Source organism: Pteronotus mesoamericanus, unplaced genomic scaffold (genome assembly GCF_021234165.1).
Source record: "Pteronotus mesoamericanus isolate MK-2021 breed Mesoamerican mustached bat unplaced genomic scaffold, CSHL_Meso_final contig_163, whole genome shotgun sequence".
Lineage (NCBI taxonomy): Eukaryota > Metazoa > Chordata > Mammalia > Chiroptera > Mormoopidae > Pteronotus > Pteronotus mesoamericanus.
The window spans coordinates 1,612,254-1,637,320 of NW_026555064.1; the positions used below are offsets into that span (position 1 = coordinate 1,612,254).

The window sequence follows — 25,067 nt, forward strand, 5'->3', positions numbered from 1 at the left end:
AGGAGACAACCACCAAGGTCTGTCCTTGGAACCGTCAGGTTCACTCCGGAAACCAAAGAGGTGCTAGAAGGTTAGAGAAACACACTTCAGTCTTCCTACTGGGACAAGGGGAACCAAAACAAAAAACAAAAAAAGGAAGGCAGACTGATGACGCAGAAGGAAGAGAGAAAAGCTGACATCTTAGGGGACAATGAGACAGAGCTGACACAGAACAGGAGACCTTGTAGGCCTAGTTCCACAGACATAAAAAGACGTAACCTGAGATCTAACTGAAATGAAGAACATATATCTGTGTGTTCACTGGAGCTTTAAAAAAGCTAAGGGAGACAGGCCAGACCTCAGCAGAATGCACTTGCTCTCTCAAGAGGAACTGGGATTCAGTTCTAGGTTCTGTGGAGGGACACACTTCTAAAGCCAGCTACAGAGCCCACGGGAAGAGCAAGCAAGGACCTGTAGCTTCAAAGGCTGAGACCAAGGGTCACAGAAGATCCACACAGGCTGTGAAGGGGAGACCAGGGAGATCAGAGCAGAGAGTTCAGAGCATTTTAGAGGAATACACAGTTAGTGCCTGTGCCCTGAGGGAAAATGTTTGATGTTCAGGGAATTAGACTCCATCTAAGAGAGAGCACAGCACAGAGGAAACCCATTAAAGGGGAACCAGGCAGGGAGGGCTAGATAGACAGGCCCCAGGCCTGATTCAGGTGTTGGTCTAATGGGAGAAGTCGCCTATGTATGAGGATGCAATGCAGGGAAGAGAAGATTTGTTTAAACAGTAGGTGCTTTCACCAAACTCAGAACACATTTATTTTATCTCTCTTGCTTTGGGAGGACTCACAAGAAAACATCTAAGGAAATATCTAGAGAAAAAAGCTATATAAATCTAGACTGAAAGATAAAGGAAAAAGTAAAAAATAAAAAAGAGGAATGCACCAATTCCAGCAACCAGTAGGAGCTTACAAGTGTTATAGGAAAAAAAGAGACCAGCCAAAGAAGCTGGTTAAAGAGCTAGATCCTCAACTGAGCATCTGTCAAAGGAAGAGGAACACCGGGGATAACAAGCACTTCCTGGAGCCATGGGCCAGGCTGCAGGGAGAGAAGCGCTCACTCACAACCTGGAGGAGCGACACGCGGCCAAGGGCTATCCCCACGGGCCCTGAGCTTCCAATGTATCTACAGCAGCTCCCCTCCAGGAACCTGCTGAGAGCAGCAATCCCCTTGAAATAAGCAGAGTGAAAAAGGAAAAGCCTTCCCTAAAGAGTGGATTCCAGAAGCCTCAGTGAGTCCCCAGTAAGAGACAAAGGAAAGTACAATGTGCTCAGATCTCGCCGTCCATGCCCGCAGCCACGGCAGATGCTCCATCCCTAAACAGAGGTCAACGGCACTCAGCACACCAGTCAGCATGGGACACCAGAAACAAGGGCTCTGCGCTGTGGCCAGCCTGCCGCCACTGCAAAGCTCTAGCGCAGGGAAGACCAGAGCAGCTCAGGGGCTGCTTCCTGAGATGGGAGGTGATGTGACAGGCGCTCCTCCCTAAGCCCCAAATGTCCCAAATTAGCTTCTTGACATGCAGTTCCTCCCCATCGAGTTCAAACGCCCAGATCGCAGACTCAGAACAACTGGCATGAACTGAAGCTAAAACCAAGGTGAAGCTCTCTGTCTGTTCTCCATCCCTCTCTCTGGCAAACAGAAATCCTGGGGATAATTTCTGCTTAGTACCTTGAGGAAGGGGATGGGGGAGGACATGTTTCCCAAAGCTGGTGGATGTTAGGTTGATAATCCGATATTCTTGCATGTCTTATTAAGATTCTAGACTCAAGTGAGGCTCAAGAGAGACTTAGTAGTGAACTACTGTAACTCTAAGCCTCTGAGGAAGCCATGCACCAAGTCTGGTCTGTAGCTGCTACACACAGGCATGGAGAAGCTCTCTGGCTAAGATTTAAAAAATATTTAAATTAAAATTAAAAAATAAGGGATTGGGGAGGACTTCAAATTCTTTGAATGTTAACTCACAGGCCAAGCTAATTTGATATTGGGACTATGGCCTTGAACTTTCATGCCTTGCCAAAGGACTGAATCTCTGAGTTTTAAAATTCCCCAAGAGTTTCGTAATAGGAGAGGGTTTGTATTCAAACTTTTTGAAAAGTCAAATGAGGAATGCGTTTTAGCTGTGTGCCAGGTACTAATTCTAAGTGCTTTACATGTACCAATTTATTCAATAGCTACAGCAATCCTATGAATTAGTGCTAATATAACCTATTTTATAGGTACACTAAGAAATAAGATGGTAGGGTAATTTGGCCACGGTCACGAAGAACCGAGATGGCCTATGGCCTGGTTTTAGAATCCACCTTCTCGCTCGCTGTGCTGTACACGTCTCTGATGGGCCATCCTCATATGGCTGGTGCGTTTTATTGGAGCATTTTAACTGTGATTTGATACCACTGCAAAAACTCCATTAAGCTGTACTGGATATCATGCTTGAAAAGAAGATGGGAGGGGAAACAGACGAGACCATGAGCTTTCAACCTTGGGTATAATGTGGCTTTGGAGCAGCTTATTAATGAATTATTATAATCCATCTCAGAGCTTTCTAGGGGCAAACTCATCAATGTGCCCCAGTAGTCTGAGGGGGATCAGCAAATAAAGAAGGGGATTTGGTGCTCCTGGGAAAAGGGACAGGCTCAGGAAGGTGGACACAGGGCCACCGGATATCTGATGATCTCCTTGTTAGAGAAGGGAGGGTTACAGGCTTAGAAACAGGTGAGCCCATTGGGTCAGGAGTATAAAACCAAGGACATTATAAGGAAAAGATTCTCTTCCCCTAGATACTCCAGTAACATAGAGGTGGCACTTTCATTCTCTAACACCTGATTCTTATAGATCTTCTAGTTCAGAACTTGGTCAGGAAGACAGGTGTTAATTATTGGACACCTTCAAGTCTTCTAATAAAAGTTTCTAGAGTATTCTAATACAATGTTTGAAAGACATCAGAAAAGACTCATATCTTATAAGCTCATAAATAGCTAAGATGATAATTTCTCCCTTTTAAAGATCATTTATTCAATTATCAAACACTTCTTTATCCACTACATGGCCATATGGCCGGGCTCTGTACTAGGTAATAGGGAAACAAATATTGATTAGAACATGATTCCTGCTCTTACGGAGCTTATAATCATAGTACAGGGAAACAAATGCATAAAAACAAAAGCTTTTCAGTATTACTCTTGCTAAGGGAGGTATCACTCAGTTTTTAGTAAGGAACGAGTCAATTCTCCTAGGAGGCAAAAAGAGAGAGACAGAGAGACAGAAAGAGAAAGCCAACACTGAGTTTAAAGAGAGACCAGGAAGCTGCATTCTAGCAGCCAAGAGACTCCCCCGCCTGTAACACACAGAAGAGGGAAGAGAAACACCCACACCCACGCCTCCTGGTATTTCTCTCTAGGCTTCCCTGTGCTTTCTCCTGCCTCTACCACCCAGCGCTCTGCCTCTCCTCTTCCCAGTCTCTCATTCCATTGCCTCATTCTCACTTGTGGCTCCGATGAAGAGAAGACATTTTTTTAGATTCAGACAATTTCCTTGCCCTTAAAAACTATATTCAGAGGTAGGTAGTAGGCAGAAATTAGGTAATGGCATATATTTACCTAACATACAGTCATAACTTATGAGAGTCTGACAGCCTACCATCTTTAGGTAAGCAAGATCACAAACTTTTATCATGCCAAGAAATGGGATTAAATATGTTACGATGACACACAGACTTTCAGGAATTCTCAGCTGGTCCACCCAAAAGTTCTGTTTTATGTCATTTAACGAACTGTGTAAGACGGTCAGGAAAACACAGCAGCTACACAGGCCTTCAGTCCTTCCCTTTCTCTATTTTCCACCTCCAAATCATACATCAGACTTTTGTAACTTATTTGTTTGTGAGAAATCCCAGTCTTTCCATTCCTCCTCTGTGAAACTGTGATGGAAAAAAGCGTTCCGTGTTGTCCTCCGTCCCCTGATCTTACGGCTTCCCTTCCAGGCCGCCAGACTTCACTGACGGAGGCCAGCGCCTCCGGAAACAAGGAGCAGGGGAGCAACTTGGGCCCCTCCCGGGCCTCAGGCTCCCCGCAGGCTGCGGCCCAGGGCTGCGGCCTTTGCCCAACACGTGTCCCGGGCAGGCAGGCACAGCGCCTGGAGTCACCACTCCAAAGGCAAACGCCGTGCCAGTCTTAAAAGGTTAGGAACTCCTGGTCCGAAATGTCTTAGATATCACACAGAATACCCAGAAATAATCTCCCCTTTACACAATCCAATGACATGACACTATGGTGGGGGAGGGGACCTCTTATCTCACACACACACTCTTAGAAAAAAATACTGAAAAAGAGATGATGAAAAAAATATTCCCCCCTGGTTACCTTTGCTGAGTGTGACTGTGGGCTTGGGGCATATTCCTAATTTTTCAGTTCTCTGATTTCCCCTGTTTTCCTATAACTACATTATAATTTCTCACATTCATAGTCTTCTAGACAAGTCAATATGATACCACGCTGGAACACCCACACACACATCTTTATTATGTTGCCTTATAATTCTATTTTTCAGTATAAATGTAATTTTACAGTGATCCCAATAATAAGTTCTTTGAACTCTCTGAGATCAGCTTATTGCCATAGCGACCCTGTATACCAGATTCTGAGACAGTGCCAATTATTAAGTATTCTGTCTTTCCTGACTAAATTACTGAAACAGTCCCCAAATCTCAGTGGCTTGGATCCAAAACAGTACTGAAGAAAACATGAGCCTAATACAGCCGTATTTACATATTATATCCCATCATATGTTTTATAGTTACAATCATATAGTCAAGCTTGTAGTCTACTAATAACTTGTCAGAGATTTCTACATAAGCATCATAATTATAACTTGGAAGAACTGCTTAATATTCTACTCTAATGATATACTCAAATGTATCAAATCCTTCTTTCCACTGTTAGGCCTTTAAGCTGTTTCTACTATTGTTTGCCATTATAAAATACTGCAAAAAAAGTAAACATCTTTTTTTTTTTTTTTTTTCACTTACCTTTCCTAAGTCAAAAGAAATAAAAGCCATCATGACACTTATTATACATGAGTAAAAACGGAAAGCAAACTGAGCTGGAACTGCCCATCCTGGCTCTCCCCCCTCCACCCCCCACCTCCACCAAGTAACTTAAACTCTAAGTCCATTCTACAATTTCTAAAATAAGAATGATACCACCTGCCCTAGCAGTAAATCTGCTGAAGGTCAAACCCGTTGGTGTGGCAAAAAGGTGAAGTGATGCAAACCTCAGATGGTACGAGGGGTACAAGTGCTATTTGAGGATGTCAACTCAGATGCCCACTGACTCATCTATCTATTAAAAACTCTGGGGGCTCTCAGTGTACTAAGCACAAAGGTGATGCTGAGATTGTAAAAATGAAGAAGAAACAGGCCCTGTCCTAAGAGCCTTGTGGAAGAGCAGGGGAGGGGGACAGCAAGGGACAGTACCTGTGAAAGCAGGGATTCCCACCAAGTGCCATGGGGACTAGAGCACAGACTTGCCAGGGAACCTGGAGAGGTTTCCGAGGAGGTGGTCCGAGAACTGGGTCTCGGAGGATGGACGTCGAAGGACAACTGGAGTTCAAACGGGTAAGAGCTTACGGAGGTGAGGTGGTTTGTAAGAAGGGATACCAGGTTCTGGCAATGATGAGAGGAAGGCCCTTGTACGCCAAGCGAAGGCGCTTAGACTTTATCCTGTAGACAACAGGGGGCCCAGCCAGCACAGTGACCAGGGAAATACAGAACAGTTTTATTTAAGAAGCCACTGCCAGCAGCAGTGTGGCCTGGGACTAGAACAGAGAAAGCCTGGCTGGGAGGAGAGTCCAGGGGCCACCTGGTGACAAGGCTGCAACCAAAGCAGAGGCACCTCAGTTTCTCACTGTGATGTCTCGTCTGCTAGGAATCTCACTTCCTAAAGGTCAAGACCAATGAAAGAAGGAACACGTGAAAAAGTTTACAAAGAAAAAGGCAATCTTAATTCTTCATGTTTCCCTACTTTCTTCCCAAGAGTAGACATACACGTGCAGCAGAGAGACCAAAATGTACACCCTCCTCTCCCTTGACTTAGTGATTGCTATGAAACGCCCGGCCAGCAAGAGTTTAGATAGAAGGCCAATTACACAAACACTCTTGTTTTCAGCAGAAGAAAGTGAGTCATTTAATCCAACTCAATGGAGCAGGAAAAATGCAAAACTCAGATATGAATGGGCAATGGACACAAACAAAAAGGACTGAAAAGAGCCCATATTACAAAAAATAAGATAATTATTTGCTCGCTCCCTCATTTATTTCCCAAGATGCATACATTTTTTTGTTATTCCAAAAAACAAACTGGGATCTTAACCTTAAGATTCATTTAAGAGGGACAGAACCAATCACAGTCTACATGACATTACAGAAACTACTTCTGTTTTCCCCTACTCAGAGACATAAGATCAAATACAATGGACTTACTTTGCTTGACCATTTTTCCTAAATAATACTTTTGTAAAAGAAAGCCAAAATATCCAATACTGCCCTTTTCAGAGGTCTTTCATAAAGCTAGACTCTGACTACTTACTGGAAACAGACTCACAGACAGAGAACAGACTGACAGTTGCCAGAGGGGAGGGCGGTCAGGGGACTGGATGAAACAGGCAAAAGGACTGAGAGGCAGAGATCGGTGGTTACAGAACAGTCGTGGGGACGCAACGTAGAGGGAACAGGCACCCACGGCTCTCACTCTGAACCCTTAGGTCCTAGACTGTTCCACAGCTCCCGCCTCTAACCATCCCTGTTCGCGGCCTGACCCGAGTTCAGCCTCTTTACACCTGAGTGACAGTGGGGGAACGTGCAGTCCATGGGCCGAATCACACACATCGCAGCACCGCGCAGAGGTCCACGTCGGCCTTCTGACGGCTTTCGATTTCCTTTCTCAGGATGGAATTTTGTTGGGCTTGCAGCGGCAAAATATGCGATGTTGTTTGGGGTCATTCTCACGTATCTCTCAGGTTTTGAGACAGAGACCTCACGGCCACCTTAAAAATGTCATATGACCTGTGTCCGTAGGGCGGCACGTCAGGCCCACCTGCCATTGTTCTGTTCTGATCCAGGTTCACAGTTTTATGAAATATTTCTGCTGCTTTTCCTTCTCTGATCAGCATGTCGCAGCTGGGAGGCGCTGGGCAGCATCTGCGTGTTTGCAGCCTTCATCTTCAGACGGTTCACATTCAGGGATCTTTGGGCGCATGTCTCTCTTTTTTTTTTTAATCCTTTCGCCCATGTTTAAGCCAGATCATTTAAAATCCAATTCCATTTAGATCCCTAGGTATAAAAGCTTTGAGTGCCAAAAAGTGGAAACAACTCAAATGTCCATCAATTGATACATGGCTAAATAGACTATGGTATGTCCACAGAATGGTCTATTATTTGGAAATGAAAAGGAACAAAAGACTGATACATGCTATGACATGGGTAAAACTTGAAAACATTAATCACAAAAGACCACACGTTTCATTTACATGGAATGTCCAAACAGACAAAACTATAAAAACTGAAAATAGAGTAGTGGTCACCAGGAACGAGGGTGATGAGATGTTCTAAAATTTGATAGTGGCGATGGTTGTGTTACTTTGTGATGATACTAACCACCACTGAATTGTGGTAAGTGGGTGAATTTTGCATTATGTGACTCATGTCTCAAAGAAAGCTGTTAAAAAATAAATTAAAATGCAAAAAAAGAAGAAAGACGCCAAATGGAGAGAGTTTGGTATTAGCTAACACAAACAAAGACCAAGGCAAGCCAAGTCCCCACCACAGTGCCATGGGGCGGGGAGCAACAGTAAGTGCTCCTGACGGGAGAGCTGCAGACCCGCCAAGGCCAGCCCTTCCCTCAGCCATGCTCCCTGGGCACCTCCGACTGCGGCCCCGGGCCAGGCCAGGACTACAGCGGAGACCCAAGTCAGGTCGTCCCTGCTCTCGTGGGGCGTAAACTCCACAGTCAAGGAAAGAGTGGCTAAGTAACCACTTATTGGGTGTGTGATTACTTAATGGGGAGAAATGGCAAGATTTCTGGAAAAAGTTGAGCTGATAAAGGTAGAATAAAATCAGGGTTAATTTGGAGAAAAGTGTGGGGAGGGGGGAGAATCTGAGGTGGGAAAATGGCCCGTGTAAGCAAGCAGAGAAAGGCCGGTGTGCCTGGAACGCAGAGAGCAAGCGTGGCGAGCGTGAGACTGCAGGGACACCGCCGCCACCCCTCCCGTGCGGACTGGCTGTGATCCTAAGACCTAGAGGAATGCGCCAGAAGGTGTGAAGCAGGTGACTAATGAGGTCCAGTGTGTATTTCTGGGAAAAGGACTAAAAGGGTCAGAGTGAGGGCTGGCAGACCAGTGAAGGGGCGCTACAGTGCCCAGGAAGGAGACAGTGACGGCGTGGATACAGAAGGGGACAGTGAGCATCACAGCCAATGGACAGGATCTACCAGGAAGAGTGAATAACGTGCATGCTCTCATCAATCAAGGTCTCACTACGGGACCCTCAATTCCACGCATCCTTAAATCAGCCCCACTAACTTAGAGCAAGCTGAACACCCGTCTCTACTGCAATACTTGCGTTACTACTAACACGGCACCTGGCTCTCAAAACCCCCAATCTCGGTTACCAGAGAAGCCTGGCCATTTCTCTGCTGCCCCCTTTGCTGAAGGACAGCCCTGAGATACGGCGAAAAATGTTCACAGGAGAAAAAACGATGCTGTCAGCCCAGGCAAGTTAAACCTACACCAGCTCTTTCAAGCACTTACAGAAATGCAGGTCCAGTCACATCAGTCTCCTGCTTAAAACCTTCCAATATGGCCCTACTGGTCTTTGGATTTCAACCAAATCCAAATTTGCGAAATAAAAGAACTCTTCCTTAAAAATCCTTGCAGGAGGGGCCATTCAACTTTATAAAAATAAAGACAATATTACAAATGCTTAAGAGTTTTTATGTGGTGACAAGGCTCCCAGACATGACATTACAGGTGAATTCATTTTGTTTGTCTCGTCCATTGGAATGTAAGCTCCACGAGGACAGAAACACAGAGGTGAAAGGACACTGCTGAATGGAGGACATCCACGAAATGCTGTGACTGACAAAACTCCTAAATAATGTTCCCTAGTCACTGAACAGGAAGGAAGCATAGTCAATAATATCGTAACAACTTTGTATGGGGACAGCCAGGTACGAGACTTATCATGATGATCCCATCGCAGGTATACAACCACTGAATCACTATGTTGTACACCTGAAACTAAAATATAATACTGTGTATGTCAACTACACTTTAACTTTTTAGAAAAGGGTAGGTAAGGTTCATAATATGTTGACTCAAGAGTTTTTGTAATTTTGAAAGGTATTCAGTTACAAGGAAATCTGGATAATCGAAGGGAAAAAAATGGCTGAACGTACATGCTATTAATGAAATGTGTATTAAGAGACTGTGAGGGTATCGTTAGATGTCTCCTAAAACATCAAAAATGTTTCTTGCCAATAAACCACGGATGGGCAGGCCTGGAAGCAGGGAGAGGGGAAGATAGTAAGACATCCTGGGAGGAATGTCATTGCCGGTGACCACAGAGGATCTACCTCCCTAAAATGCAACCAGGCAAGATTTAACAGACTCTATAAGGAAGGCCATAGTCTCTAACTACAGATCTCTGTTTATGAAACATACCCCAAGGAAACAGGTAATTTAAAGAGAACTAAGAAACTTACAGAATATGTGTATGGCCTAATGGCAACAAAAATAATGTCCTGGCTCACGTGGCTTGAGAGCTGGCCTGCGAACCAAAGCGTTGCTGGTTCAAATCCCAGTCAGAGCACATGCCTAGGTTGCAGACCAGGTCCCCAGTTGAGGGTTGGGGACGTGCAGGAGGCAGCTAATTGATATTTCCCTTGTACAATATTTTTCCCCTTTCTTCCTCCCTTCCCCTCTCTCTAAAAATAAATAAATTTTTAAAACAAAACGAAACAAAATAATGAAAAACTGGGAACATTTCTAATTACCAATAATAGGTTTAAGCAAACTATGAAATGTGAACACCATGGACTATACAGCCGTTAAAAAGAAGTAGACGGACTCTACTGACACTTTATAGACATACGCAATTTCTACAGATACCACGATTTTTCTAAAAAGCAGGAAAAAAGTAAAATCCTCATTCTGACTATGTAAAAAGGCTATATGTATTCTGCAAAAAAACACATAAATTTAGAGGGCTCCAAAGTTTGGTCTTGACTCGCATTCAAAATAAATCTAGTATTAAAATTACCTGTGTTTGTGAAAGCTGAATGCTCTGGACCTGTGGAAGCAGAAAAGAAGCATTTGGGTGCTGCTTTGCAGACCCTTCTGTAGAGATTCTGCGAGTACCAATTCCAGATACCTGCAGGAAAGGGGCGGGGGGGGGGGGGAGGAGGGCAAGAGAAAATCATTCCTTTGTTAGTTTTGAAGTGCATTTGCCATAATGCTAAAATACCTTTCCAAAGGACATTTGTATTCATCACCTTGGCATTCAAGACTCTATCCTGTCATTGTGTTTAACTTCGTCTTTAAAAAAACAAAAAACAAAAAAACAAAAAAAACAAAAGTTGCTGTATTTAAGCAGAATGTTCCTCATTATAGCAAAGCTTTTCACAAATAGTCAACTTTTCTGATGAGGGACCATGCATTTAATGAAACCCAGTAAGAATTAACCACAAAAATGGTTAGGGAGATCTTGGCACTTAAATTACTTCTTGCCATGTCTTCTCGAAGATGTCACAGGTACAATTAAAGATAAAGATTCCTAACTGTTCTGGGGAACAACAACAACAAAAAGCCTCACTCTCCCCTCCTGGTGCCTTCCTGTGAACAGTGAGCTCCCTGAGAACTGGCGAACTGGCCCCCAAGCTCGCAATCCGTGTTCCCTGATGAAAAGTATCCCTGAGCCCCGGTCGGGAGGAGGCCAAGTCTCTCGAAATTCCCCCGAGAGATCCCTCCCCTGGACTGTTGGTGAGGTGAGGGCTGTGGGCTTTGAAAGCCTGCTATATTTTACACTAGAAAACTATGTGGTAGATGTCACTATTTGGTTCCAATGCCCTTCAAGGATCTTTAGTGAGCGTTTAGGCCCCGCACAGCCCACATGTGTATCAAAAGATGGGGAAGGCAGGGCGCTGGCACCACGGACAGCCTTATAATATTAACGGCATACACCAGGTGTCAATACATCCAGCATCTTTTTTTTTAATTACCCAAACCCCTTTGTTAATTCAGCAACCAAATTATGTGACAGAAGAAGTTACTTACGTGATAGGAAAGGACTCCGTATGAGGAGGTATTAATAAATAAAGAACTCTCGATGCTCCCTTCTTCAGTAGGTAAGAAAATAATTCTGAAGGAAGTTTTCCCCATTGCTGGAATTACCTGAAAAAGCGGAATCAAATGAGTCATTTAGAATGGCCCCCTTTGAAAAATCATCTTTCACAGGCTTTCTTCTTGACAATTTCTGTGAATACATGTTTGCATACTCTGCGTCCTTTGTTTATAAGTAGCAGGAATCTCTGCGAATCCTCTAAGCAGATCAACAATGACAACCTAAGAGAATACAACAAAGAACATAGCATGGGCCCTGACCGGTGTGGCTCAGTGGGTTGGGCGTCAACCCACAAACCAAAAGTCGCTGGTTTGATTCCCAGTCAGGGCATATGCCTGGGTGGCAGGCTAGGTCCCTGGTTGGGGCAGACAAGAAGCAACCCATCAATGTTTCTCTCCCTCCCTCCCACCCCTTCTTTCTAAAAATAGATAACGTATTTTAAAAGGAAGCAAAACATAGTTTTGGACATATGGCAAGATAGTTGCCAAGTCCTTTCACTTGGGGCTGGAGTCACAGCTTTCCTTTTCCCTCCTCTTCCACACCCAAGAGTTCCACGCCTTTATCTAACACAGTTCCAGCTCCACTTAAAGAGAACCGCCAATGTACAAGCACGCTGGCACTAAATAAAAGCCAGGAATAGCATTAATCTGGAGCGACTATTGTAAACAAAATACTGGGCTCCCTCTTATGCCTTAGTCATAGTATTTTTTTAATATAATAAAAAGTGCACCAGGTAGACATAACGAAGCAAAATAAGTAAATAAAACCCACTTGTAATTGGGACCTTCATTAAAAGTGAAAGACCACTAGAAGACTAGGGTCTCGATCGCTGTGTAATGGTACAAACTAGCTTATTAAGGAGCTATCACAACCTCTCAGTTTTACATTTGAAAGAAGTCCTACCTACCTTAGTAGGTTCACCAGGGGAAGAGATCCCAAATACAAACTTGTATTAATTACTAGATTCTTCCACACTGGTCATCATTTCAAAACAAATAATATTAAGTTTCTTTAATGATAAAAACATCATATTAAATATACATCTATTACTATCTAATTTAGACTCTTACACCTTTTTTCCCCATAGAGATATCAAGAACCACCAAAATCATGAATATGAACAACAAAAAAAAATAAATGCTAACACAAACACACAGAAGGAAAGAGTTTGGGTAGCAGGAAAAAGGGAGACAGGGAGCAGAAAGTCAAAACTTCAGGCCAAAGAAAGCAAGAAAAGCTGGCAGCCCGCCACGGCATAGTTTCCAAGAGTACATCAACACTTACCCTGCAATGAACGGGAGGCACATGAAAATGTCTAGCAGCTGTAAACACGGAATTCACCACGACTTCGCTATCTCGACTAGGGTTATAAGCATAGAGCATCTTCGCTGCAGGGTGTCCCAGGAACCTAGGAGAGGGAGTAGGGGAGAAATAATGTATTGTGTGCTTATAAATATAACCATCCAACCATCCCTCTATACACTTTAAACCCAAAAGCTGTTGATGTTCACTACACAGTTAAAAGCAACAATTATCAAATCCTGTTATTAATAAAACACTTCATCCACAACAGAAAAAAAAAAAAAATCCTTTCTTTCACAAGACTCATTATACCAACCCACAGCAGCACCCCACTGGTTTTTGAGTTAGAAGCAGTCAACCCATCTAGGCCTTTACATGCTTGAAAATACTTGTCTGACTTGGGACTCTAAAGTCAAATGAAAATATATTTACTTACGAAACTGTACTCATAGGAAAACCCAAGTGTCTTAGGGTTTGTTTCCTGAGTAATAAATTTAAAGAGGCTTTTAGGGGGGTGTAGGGGAACGGATTTCAACCAGCAAGCCTTAGAAAAGGAAAACTTAACTGTTGCTAAAGACCATTCTCCTAAGAAAAATGAAAACCCTGCATCTCTTTCCAGAAGTGATTCTTATCCATTTAAAGGTCAGGAGTCTTCCAGTTCGCCCCCACGAAGGTTTGGCTTCTCTCTCCACAAGCAGGCACACGCAAAAGCCCAGAAAGCCCATATGTAATTCAAAAACTTTCTACGAATCTCAGAGGAAGAATCGCTGCTCTACAGCAAATACCCTAGGTGATAAAGACCTTGCTGTTGGCTTTCCCAGCAACAAGGGCTCTGACAAAAGCAACTGCAAGAGGAAAGAAGCTGGTGCCTGGCCCACCTTCCTGGAGCTCCCCGCAATGTTCCCTCTCATCATTTACCTCTGCCTCCTGCTGCCCAAAGCCATGTCTACTCGAGTTAAATTAGCTGCGGTACATAGAGAGCCCGCACAGATTACACTCAAGTCACTTCTCCAGTTTGAATACCCTGTGCATTTAGTGGCAGAGGCCTAAATACACAGTTTTCACTGGAAAGGCCCACAAAGAAAACTGTATTCTAAATTCAGCAAACGACTCATCTACATTGTGCCTGTATTTCTCTGATTTTATTCTGATTTTTCTGCCATCTTTTCAAAAAATGAAGCAAAACTTGTCCTGCTTACACACAATGGGATTTAAAACATACTGTTTTAATCATATCCTTGGAATTTTTCTTCTGCCTTTTTTTCCTATTTTTAATCACGGGTCTTAATTGAGGGTTTCATACATCCAATGTATATTTTAAAAAAATAAGTCCTTTACACCCAGTTACAAGTCAAGTACACATCAATGTGATTAAAACCTTAATTTTTCAGTGTTCTTAAATGATACAACTAAAATTTCTTTATACTACCATAAGCATAAAGAGTCACCTCAGAAAGCCCTACCTCAAAAGTACTGGGTTCACATTTGCCTCTTCTCTCAATTAAATAAATAAGGACTTCCATGGTTTTAGGTAAACAGTAAGAATAAATAGCAAAGTTACTACTAGATATCCTCAAAGCTCTATATCCCATTCACACAATTGGAACACAAGATGTTTTGCTTCAAAGGACACAAATGTCTCCCAGGGGACAACATTAGAAAACATGCCTGCAAAACTGCAATGCCAGTGACTGAGTCCTCCAGACCTGGCAGAGAATGCTGGCTGAAACCTAGTTACCACTGGGCTATTTTTATTCTATTTTTTAAACCTATTTTTAAAAGTGTTATGAGGATAAGCATTTCCTTCACTAGTGACAACTGGAAGATGCTCTATTAATTCAATACTACAAAAGAATGATTAAAATCTCTAGTGAGTGATTAGCACTTTAAATCTCAGGACCAGTAAAATATTAACCCTTAAAATAAACCCTAAGGAGTAGGCAGAGGGCAACTGAATAACATGATCCTGATTAGGCATCCTAGAGGGAAGTCAAAGCTGCAAAAAATGATGAGGCTTGCCCAAGGTCAATGTCAAAATAAACAATAGCAAAAGCTGAACTAGGGCAGGGAGGATATCAGAACAACAACTCTGGCTAAAGTTTTACTCTAATGCCTATAAGTTATGCCATTTGCCAGAAGTAAGTCAAATGGCTAATTTTTTAAGTGTTCTAATTTAAACTCTAGTTTGTTCTTACTGAGATTTTTAAAACCTCAGTGAAAACAATTTATTCCCACAATCGTATCTTTTTTGATAGATCTTGCTTACAAGAACAACAGCATGGTGTGTGCTGGCTTTGAGACCAGATTTATTCTGCCATTTCTAGTGAAATGTGACCTTGGGCACAAACTGCGTTACCCCTCTGCAATAAATGTACGACCACATTTTAGTTCATGGTCAAAGATAGAGACATTGGAAAATAATACACACACACACACACACACACACACACACACACACACACACAATATACCTATCCTTTCAGGATTGATATAAAATTTAAATGACAAGAGACGAGAGGTTGTACTTGGAAAACTATAAAAGTACTACATAAATGTAACTAAATCATCCAAAGGTGACACAAGTCTAAAAATTAACAACCTTTTCAAATGAGATAATTTAAACTTTTTTTTCCACCCATCAGGACCTGTAAGTGATATACAGTATATAGGTAATTAACATACGTAGCTAATATATAGATGCATCCACGGGCACTGATGACAGGATTTTTATATTACTGAAGAGTAAATACATTACACATAGCCGGCATCCTATGGCGTGGAACTGTCATCCTAATCTAACTGTACCTTCTACTCTCCATCTTATTGTACCTACCAAACTGTACTGGACACTCTTTAAAGCAGGTTCTGCATTAAAATTTCTTTTTACAATAAAGACTTTCCATAAACGCAAAGTGCTCTCTCAGATTTTGAAATCAGTGATGTTTTATTATAAATTTAGCACCTAATAAAATTTCTTGACTTACAAGTAACAAACATACAAATTGATAAACAAAGAAGCAGGCACCCAGAGTCTTATAAAGTTAACAGTCTCCCTTCGTGCTTTTACCTCTTCTTCCTTGTATGGAATCTCCCTAGAAAGCTCAACCAGGTACTTGAAGTTGAAAATTAACTCTGCCTCACTGCAGCTCTGACCTTTCGATGATCAGAGGAAAACGGAAAGAAAGACACCCAGGTAAACAGCGGAGGGCACATCAGGAGACCACTTCTAACTCACCCCACGCTCTCCTAAATTCCGCGGTTATTTCATTCATGTAACTTTCCTTGTAACTCAAAACAGCTCTTTGTAAAATGGAAGTGACGTTCCAGGCTGCTAATAAGGCAAGAAGAACTTTTACACCTGAAACCCTCTTTCACTTCCAGCCTTGAAACTCTATGAATTTGCAAGTCTACTTATTTAATGCAGCAATATTCTGCATCCTGGGAGCTTAGCTCTTTGTTTCAAACTTTGTCACAGTCAGCAAGCGTCATTAAATTCCTTCCTCTTCTGCAGGGCTTCACCCTTCTCTTCCTTAATTTCTGTGTTCCCAGATTAGTCCCTCAACTGCCACTCATCACATTCCCTTTACCTCCATGGCTCCTAACACAATGCACTGTAAGTAATTACAGCTTAGATGCTGTCTATCCCACTTAACTCATTTCCAAAGTCTTAATCGTAATACTAATGTCTGTACAGTGCTATTTTGAATCCTGAAGCATTGTGAGCAGTAAAAATGATTCAGAAAGTGAAGCTAACTAAAAGAATTCAGAAACTATTAATATTTAAAGTTTTTCCATTATAAAATAATCTGATTTGTTTTGGAAGAAGAAATTAATATTCCTATTAAATTCCAATTGCTATAAATTATTATAAGGTGCATTTGTTAAAAAAAACTAAAGAAAGGGCTAAAACAATTCTTATACTCTCCTTTGCACAAAAAATATTCCCTTTAACATCCCAGGATTAATTTCCCTTGATATTCTGAATACATTTTAAAAAGTATTTAACATTATATATGTATAAAATATCCTGAAAGCAAATAAGTTCTTAAAAATTATGAAGAAAAGATACTTACTGAATTCCAAAATCTAGGACTGATGGCTGAAAATGTAAACCCTTTCCACTAAATAGTTTGTCTGAGAAGCTAAAAAAAAGAAAGAAAAGAGAGGTTAACTTTTGTTGTAGTTTTAAAATTTGAATGCTGAGTTAATAGGGTATGCTTAGGCCAACAGCTCTCATGAGATACAATTTTACTCCCTTACAGATGAGTCTTAACTAGATTTTAAATGCTAAAATTGAATTATGAGAAGTCTAATATAATTCTATAGTTGCAAAAAAATCTAAGATACTTTTAGATATCTAATACAAAGTTCTGTAAGCATTCAGACAAAAATGAGGGTGGATTTAATTTTTTAATAGGCTTCATTTCTGGGTGAATTCAGATAACATGACTACTTCCATAAATCCAAATTCAAGAAATGACATTCAACTAAGGCAGGTGGGTGGGTGGGGATTGGGATGGGATGGGGGAGAGGGGAGGGGGGAGGCACGGTGTAGAGAAAGGAAGCACGGCACCAAATCTGTTAGGCTACTTGTAACAAGGCAAGGATGGGGCTCATAGCCAGAGTTGCTCCTATGGCTGAAGCTGGCAGCAGATCTGTATTTTTAAGGAAAACAACCACATAAAATCTCATGTGGCAGATCACATTTTCAGTAGTTATTAAATATTATTATGATTTCATTTTCCTTCAGAGTCAAAAGCCACAAATTAACATACCAAAAAGAAAACACATAAAAGACAAAAATATAAGCTATAACAATCTATAGGAATACTTAAAGACATAAAATACAAAATATATATAAAATACAAAATACAGGGTCTGGCAGAAGTAATGCCTACTTGAGTGTGGTTGGTAGGGTAATAATACGGGTGTAATAATTGATAGTTTTAATTTGGACATTTCACCCAAAATGTCATAAGGTATGTTTGAGTGTGATTTTGGTATGTTACAGAGTTCCATGATTATGATTTTTGTAATAAAAGGTTTTGTAATTAAAAAGGGGCGTTATTTGTGCCAGCCTCTGTACATATGTCTATGTGTAAACATTATGTGTGTGTATGAATATGTGTGTGTACATATGACATTTTAAAAGCCATGTAATCCAAAAATATTTAACTGAAGAATCTCCGAAAAGTAGCCTGTATGACTGTTTCCAAAGACTCAAGCAAGCTTTCCAAAACACAATCTTTCCATTTTCTCCTCCCACCAAGGAGCCCTCCCCCAAGCACGGTTCAGACTAACCCAGGAGGGGATATCCGAGTCGCCAACAGAAGCTTCGTGAGCTTTGGTAAAGCCCCTCTCCCATTTTCCTTGAAAGTGCAAACAATATGGAGACCAGAGGAGCCCTTCCAAGTTCCTCATCTCACTAGAAGAATCCTGGCCGCTGTCTTTTCTTCCTCCCTCCATTTCCTTGCCTCTGTCTAAGCTTCCCTTCCTCCATCCTCTCCCCTAAGACTCCTTTTTCCTTTCTCTATTATCTGTCTTCTATCGGTATCCTCTTTATTCTGCCTCTTACATCAACCATATTAATTTCAAAGGTGACACTTCAAGGCTCTTCCTGCTTAACTCCTGCTCACCTCTCCTCTCGAGCTGAGCTCGCACAGGAGAAGGCGTACGTTATTTACGGGTCCCTTCAAACCCCAAAAGGCCAGGACTAACTTCGTGACTTGCTTTCAAAAAAGGGCCCATGAACACAACCAGCAGCCCCTAGAATGTTTTCAAGAGTCACAAGAGGCGATGAACATGAAGATGTTCCAACAGCAGATACACCACAGCCACCCCATTCCAGACCGAGCTGACCAGGGTTCAGCCTTCCAGAAGAAAAAGAAACCAGGCAATTTCACATGCCAAGCGTTATCTTAGAGTCAAGCTGCTGTATATAAGCAGTAAGTAAAATCAGTCATGACAGTCTCCTTCCTGCCTTCTGTTCCAAAAGTGGATTTTTCTTCAGATTTCACACCCAACCTCTGAATCAGAAAGGTCTGAAGGATTAAATTAATTTACCCAAGATCATACAGCTGCTCAAAGGCAGAGCCAAAACCGCAATGCAGATCTGCCCAGGTCACAAACATGAGTGCAGTAAGGCGTTCAGGTCTGTCCAAGGTCGCAGGACCTACAAGGAACCAGGACAGTCTCACCTGCTGGGTGAGGGCTTGGGCTTCAGAGTCCAGACACAACTGGATTCCAGGTCCAAGGCCCTTGCCTTCTGGTCCTGAGAGGGCCAGCCGTTAACTACTCTCCCCTCCCATTTATGTGTAAGTGGAAATGACAACAGCGCCTACACCTTGCAGTCCTCCTGTGTTTAATTTTAAAATGTGATAATAATGCCTTTGCTTCATGACTGGCACATAATTAAATGCAATAAATACTAGGTTATGTTACTAAGAGGATGATTCTCATCTAACAAGAAAAGCAATGAGAACAGATGGAGAAGCCAGTTGAGCTTGGAGTCAGAGTGGACTCTGGATGTGAAAAGTCCCATATGGGGTAGGAGTAATTATCCCTGAATAGAACAAATGAATATAAACCTGAGCCACCTCATATCATAACAGATTTTTAAATCCCACAATCAGGAAGTTTACATACCTAATGAAAATCAGACATTTAAGGTCCTAATCAAAGCAATATGGTAGAAAGAGCCAGAATGTCTCCAATTGAAACACACACACACACACAATTTTGACCTCACACTGGAGAAATAAAATTATGTTGATTTTTTTTTCCTAAAAGAAACTAATCATCTTTCTCACTGGTTAATTTCAGCTTTGTACAGTTCAGAAACCAGGTCAAGTGACAAGGAGCTTTAACATCACTCGATATATATAAAGCTATGTCTCATAGGTAAAACTGTTTCAGATGTAGGTATTGACCTGATGAGCACTCACGCACAGACACATGCCTCACATGTTTGATAAAGACTGAAGGGGGGGGGGAAAGCTGTAAACGGCCAAATTTCCATCAACAGCGGACATCAGCCATTATCCTTGAGTAGTGATGCCAGCTATGAAATTATACTGTTAGAAGATGCCAAAGTTTTCATTTCTAAATTGACAGCTTCAAAGAAATAAATTAAGCTTCAAGAGCAAAATAAAAGATAATTTCCTCCCTTTTTCCCCTTTCGCTCAAAAGTTGGCATGAACCATTTCACACTTGTACCCTTAATAACATGGATGATTCTTTTATGTTAAAGGTCACCTGACCTCTCTCACTCTTAGGAATCCCCTCATCTGGCATAAAATAAAAGCATGACTCTTATAAAACTAAATTATAAATTTATGCTACACATTTCTAATGTGCCCCCTTTCCCTGTCCACAAGATAACTATAAGGGAAAGTCCTTTATTAAAAGAGAAAAGAGGGGTCATTTTGCTTCTAGAACAGGAACTAGGCATAGGGATAAGGACTAAGTGGCAGTAACCTGAGGTAGGTGGGCTCTTATTTACATGAACACCCCCGTGCACGATCTCTTAGCCCTTATTCCAAAGTCAGCCACCTTCTGCAAAGAGCCCCCCCTCCCCTCAGCAGCAGGGCATGTGGGCAAGGACGCCCACGATGTTACTGTGAAAGAGTATCTTGGCCTTAAATTACCTAACATTTTTTCTTTAATATTGTTCTCTCCTTTTATTGTTTTTAACTTTGACCACCTTTTTTCCCTGCCTATAAAACAAACAGTTCAAAAAGTGGCTGGTACAAGAGAAAAGAAATTTCAGAGGACCGAGCAGCCTTTGGGTCAGGTCCCAGCTATGTTATGAGCTCGCATGTGACACAGGCTTCAGTTTCCTCTTTGGCAAACTGAGGGAGCTGGACCAGGTGACTCCGAGATCCTTGAAGGTGGTGGGGTGCCCAGGCTCCTCATCCCCAGGAAAACTGCATCTATCTGCTGATAGCAGGCACGCCATTTAGAAACATTCAGTCCAATAAGGGAGATCTGGAAATGAATTAACGATTACCAACTGTTCCAGCCATTCACAAATGTTATTTGACTAAAGCACGTCATTTCAAATGCCATGCGCCACCACTCCAGAGGGCGCACCTGAAGGGCCCAGGGACTCCAGACCCAGCCTCACAGCCGCCGCAAATTTAGTAAGTTCGGCCTGGGTGCCCCGGGGCCGGGGGCCAGCTCAAGGAAGTTTCTCCCCTCACGGTGATAATCCCGGAAGCCAGAAAAGGCTCGTCCAAGCTGGATGAGCAAAACTCAAAAGAGCAAGAGTGTTCAAAGAAAGAAAAGAAGAACCCTCAGAAGGCGTCAAAGTGGGAATGGTCGTCAGTGAACATCTACAATAAATGGAAACAGAAGAGTGCACTTTCAGTACGGCTAACGGCAAGAGGGAAGACGCCCAGACCACACGTGGAGCACCGTCTGACAAGGAAACCACACTGGAGAATTTGCCTGTTGTTGCCTCTGAGCTGTAGAGTGCAGAGCGAAAATCAAGGAGGCGAGGGTGGGCGGCGATGACAGGAGAGAGCAGGTATGGGGATGGCGCGGAGACAGCAGTGCAGCCGACAAACAAGGCTTCACTGGGTTAGAACTGTGGACAGTGGGGAAGGACAACGGGGAAACCAGGCGCCTGCTGACACACGCCGTGAGACAAGTCTTGTGTGCCCCAACTCTGTGCTGGACCTTCCTGCTCAGTGACACTGCAGTAGTTCAGAAGAGGCCCTGCAGAAGCTGCTCTGAGCAGGTGGGAAATAACTCCGCCTTCCAACAGGGACTTGAGACACAACACTGACTGCCTACAGGGAGGGTGGAACTGTCTGGTTTTCCCTATTCCTAAGCAGGACTGTCTTTCATCTTCTCTAGAAGGCTAGCTGCCTTTTGAATGTAAACTCTTTCAATACTTACAGAAAGCAGTACATGTTTAAAAAAAAAAAAAATTTAAGGCTCTGGCGAGGGCTTCAGCCACAGGATGAGGGTAACAAGACTGTTTGGACCACAGAAAAGGTCTGACAGCCATTTCACAAACACTCAGGAAGGTAACAATTTAGACCACGTAATAGCGCTATTGTCTAGATTCTAAAGTTTTCAAGGCAAGGCCTGTTTTGCTCGTGAACTGGGCTGTGGAGTCAGGAGACTCCACCTTCCCATTCAGGTCCCACTGCTGGGAGTCCCCTAAGGTAGGGAAGTCCTGCACTGCTAATCTCCTTGGACCCTGACCAGGGCACAGATATTTCTAGGACCCTGCTGCTATTCCCAGGGATCTGAGAAGAATTTGGTGCTTTTCTGCTATGCAGTAAACCTGGAATTGCCCCCTGCAGAGATAAGAAGCCCTAGCCTGGGGCTGCTGTTCCTGAAGCTCGCCCACCCCCGGGGCAAAGCCTCCAGGTTCCCGTAACAGTTGGCACAGACACGGCCTGAGGCACTTCCGTGACCTACCGGGGAGTCCTCCGTTTTAGGGCCTTTGGGAACAACAAATTGCCCTACAGCTGAACCACTTGATTTATAAAATGAGTTCCATAACTACATGAGTTATAAAATTCGACATCATAATCGTACAAGTTGTTTTCTGCTTTTACTTTTCATTTTAAAAAAGTTCTTCTCCCCAGAAGTTTGAAAGGGAAAATATGAAATCCTCAGGCACATCTTCTCAAATTAGAACTGCCATTCTTCCTGGTAAATTAACAACTTGTAAAGAACCACTTAACAGTGGAGGCAGACCCCAGTATTTTTCCCCATTAAATGCCTACAGGGACAGTAGGGGGCGGGGGGGATGCACTTGGTAGAACATGATTTTCCTAGTTTCTTCTCAGAAAGCCTTGGGCTTCAAGGTCAAAGCAAAAAGGAAAGTCCTTGGAGCAAAACCAGCAGTGAACTGTCAGAGGCGCTCTTGCAGACAACAGGATCTCTGGGGTTTTACGCCACCCTAGCTTGTTGATGGCCAAGCCTTCCCAAAGCCAGGACAAAAGTCCTCCATGCTAGTGTGTCCCTGCAGTTGCTGATGACCTTCTCCAAATTCATACCACCCAGGGACGAGGCCTCCCTTCTCTGGAAGACTAACCCCTCCCACCTCTTTCTGGGTGGGTCCTGGGCTGATTCCAGGGCCTCATCTTCATCCTGCCCTTTCCCAAATCTGCACCATCTCCTTCCCTGCTCTGCCTGTGTCCTGTATTCCATGAGAGACTCACGCCCCTCCTGGCGTCCCCACCTGCGGCAAGCCCTTTACTTTCCTTCAGAGCCAGACTGTTGGCAAAAGCCACAATGACAGCAAGTACATTTATTGAGCACTTGCAGTGTACCAGATGCTGTATCCAGCCCTTTAGTATCCCACGTAATCCTAAAGTACGGACAGTAATATTATGTCATTTCCTCATACAAGGAAACAGACGCTGTGGGTATTGAACAGCTCACCCAATGCCCACTCCCCCACGGGGCGGTGGGTGGGAACCCGAGCCCCTGCGCTGCGCTGCACTGCGCACCCCGTTTCGCCCCGGCACCCAGCACCCTCACCCGACCAAGACTGCTCTTGCCGAGGTCACCAGCGATCACAAACCATGAGCTCCAAACCTGAGCTCCTTAATCTCTCCCCTGGCTCCTCTCTCCTGAAGTGCCCTCCCTGGGTTTCCAGGAAATCCTGCCCAGTCTTCCGCTCTCCCTCTAGGGCGGCTGCTTCTCATCCCCTGGTCAGTCTCCTCTCCCTCTGCTTCTCTCTTTCTCTCTCTCCCCCTCCCCACTTATCACCACTGGGTGATGCTTCCTATACAAACATTTGGCACTTTTTTGGCTGGCCAGTAGCTAAGCTTCCTTACTACATTCATGGACTCCCCACTGTCACTGCTTCTGGACTGTGAAAGGGCCACTTACTGGTTCACTAGCCCTGTTGCAACTAGGTGCTGGCATCTGACCTCGGCTTGGCCAGTCACCTGCCTGCAGCGGGCACCAGGAGCTGATGCCGCCATGCAGGAAGGCGGAGAATGGTTCTGGGGGTGACCCCAGCAGGCGGGCAGCGGGGTGACCGGCTGAGGAGCAGTGTCCTTAGAAGTCTACTTCCGTGACACATCTTGGCTGTGGTTCTAGCTGCTAAGTCCCCTTTTGGCTTGTTTGTTTTCTGAGCCTGGTTCTTAAGTCTTCCTAGAGATTCTGTAAGCTGCCCAACAGCTTTTCAATAAATTCCTTTTCTGCTTATATCAGCCAGAGCTGGTTTCTGTGGTTTGACTGATTCATTTCCCAAGCCTGTGCGTCTGCGGCCTGGACTCCTCAGCTGAGCCCCTGACTCACGTTTCCATCGGAGCAGACGCCCCCCTGCCGCTGGCCGACAGGCACGGCCAGGTGGAATCTAAGATGGAGCTCATCCCCCATCAGCGTACAGCGCTGCGTTACGTCTCGGTGAGGGGCGGCTACCCGCCGGGCCGGGCGGCCTGGACGAGGCCTGCCCGCTGTGCCTTTCTTACCTCCACGTGCCTGCTGACGGCAGTCCGGGAATTTGACACTCTTGCTCCACTCAGCCCTCTCTCTCCCCTCCTTGTAGGCCCACTAGCGCGACCTTACATTCAAAAGGCACTACATTTGCATCTTATTTAAAGAATTTTACAACATATTAGTACATTTATGCATTTAAGCATATCATAGTTCGAGTGCTATAAAGGACTCCTAAAGCTAAGTGGTTCAATAACTCTACAAAAATGGATCAAAGGCCAGCAATGAAGCTCCTGTTTCCCAGGTTCTGTCCCGACTTTCTCCTTACCGCACCGTAGCTGGCTTCTCGTCTATGGCTTAAAGATTTAACATCTTTCCCTAGACTCTACTCTGTATGTTAAAGTAATTAAATGTGCTTTTTAAATCTGCAAAAGACAAAATACGTTTGTGCTTCCTTTCAGCTCAAGGACAACAAGTTAGCATGAAAAACTAGTTCAGTATTAGATGTCTTCAGCGTAACAGAGTTGGGCAGGAATCCAAAGCAGAAATTCCCACAGATGATAAGGGAGTGGGGAGAAAGGGATGGCGGACTTTTCCTCCTCAGTCACAGGTAGACAGTGTAAGTTTGGGCAATCCTGTAGCTCTTTTTAGGAAACCAGCTTTTTAAGTTCCCAAAGTTGGTTGAGTCTCAAAGAACCGATAGCTTTAGAGATCAGTTCTCCGAACGTGAACCAGATCTTTTTTAAAGCTCATCTCTCACCCTTTAAGCAAATCAGTGGCCAAGCTTACCTTGTAAAAGCACCAAGGCCCGATCCCACAGACATTCATTCCTCACTCTGCCTGCATTAAGAGAATTCCACAGCCAAGGCCATCTGACCCAAATCCAAAGAGCGATCAGAGGCCGCCTCACTTTCGCAGT

At 43.5% G+C, this 25,067-nt stretch overlaps 1 protein-coding gene across 3 annotated transcripts in view; it reads right to left on the minus strand.

Annotated features, from left to right (window-relative positions):
• The window catches only part of TMEM131L (transmembrane 131 like), a 137,716-nt gene that overhangs the window by 53,720 nt on the left and 58,929 nt on the right, over nucleotides 1-25,067 (minus strand). For 2 of the 3 annotated variants that reach the window (XM_054562349.1, XM_054562343.1), the window contains exons 4-7: nucleotides 16,813-16,881; nucleotides 12,722-12,845; nucleotides 11,371-11,487; nucleotides 10,358-10,468 (exon numbers count right to left, since the gene is read on the minus strand). In XM_054562349.1, the coding sequence (XP_054418324.1) occupies nucleotides 10,358-10,468; nucleotides 11,371-11,487; nucleotides 12,722-12,845; nucleotides 16,813-16,881 (421 nt within the window). The remainder of the gene's footprint in view (nucleotides 1-10,357; nucleotides 10,469-11,370; nucleotides 11,488-12,721; nucleotides 12,846-16,812; nucleotides 16,882-25,067) is intronic. The other variant, XM_054562356.1, reaches the window with a different exon arrangement.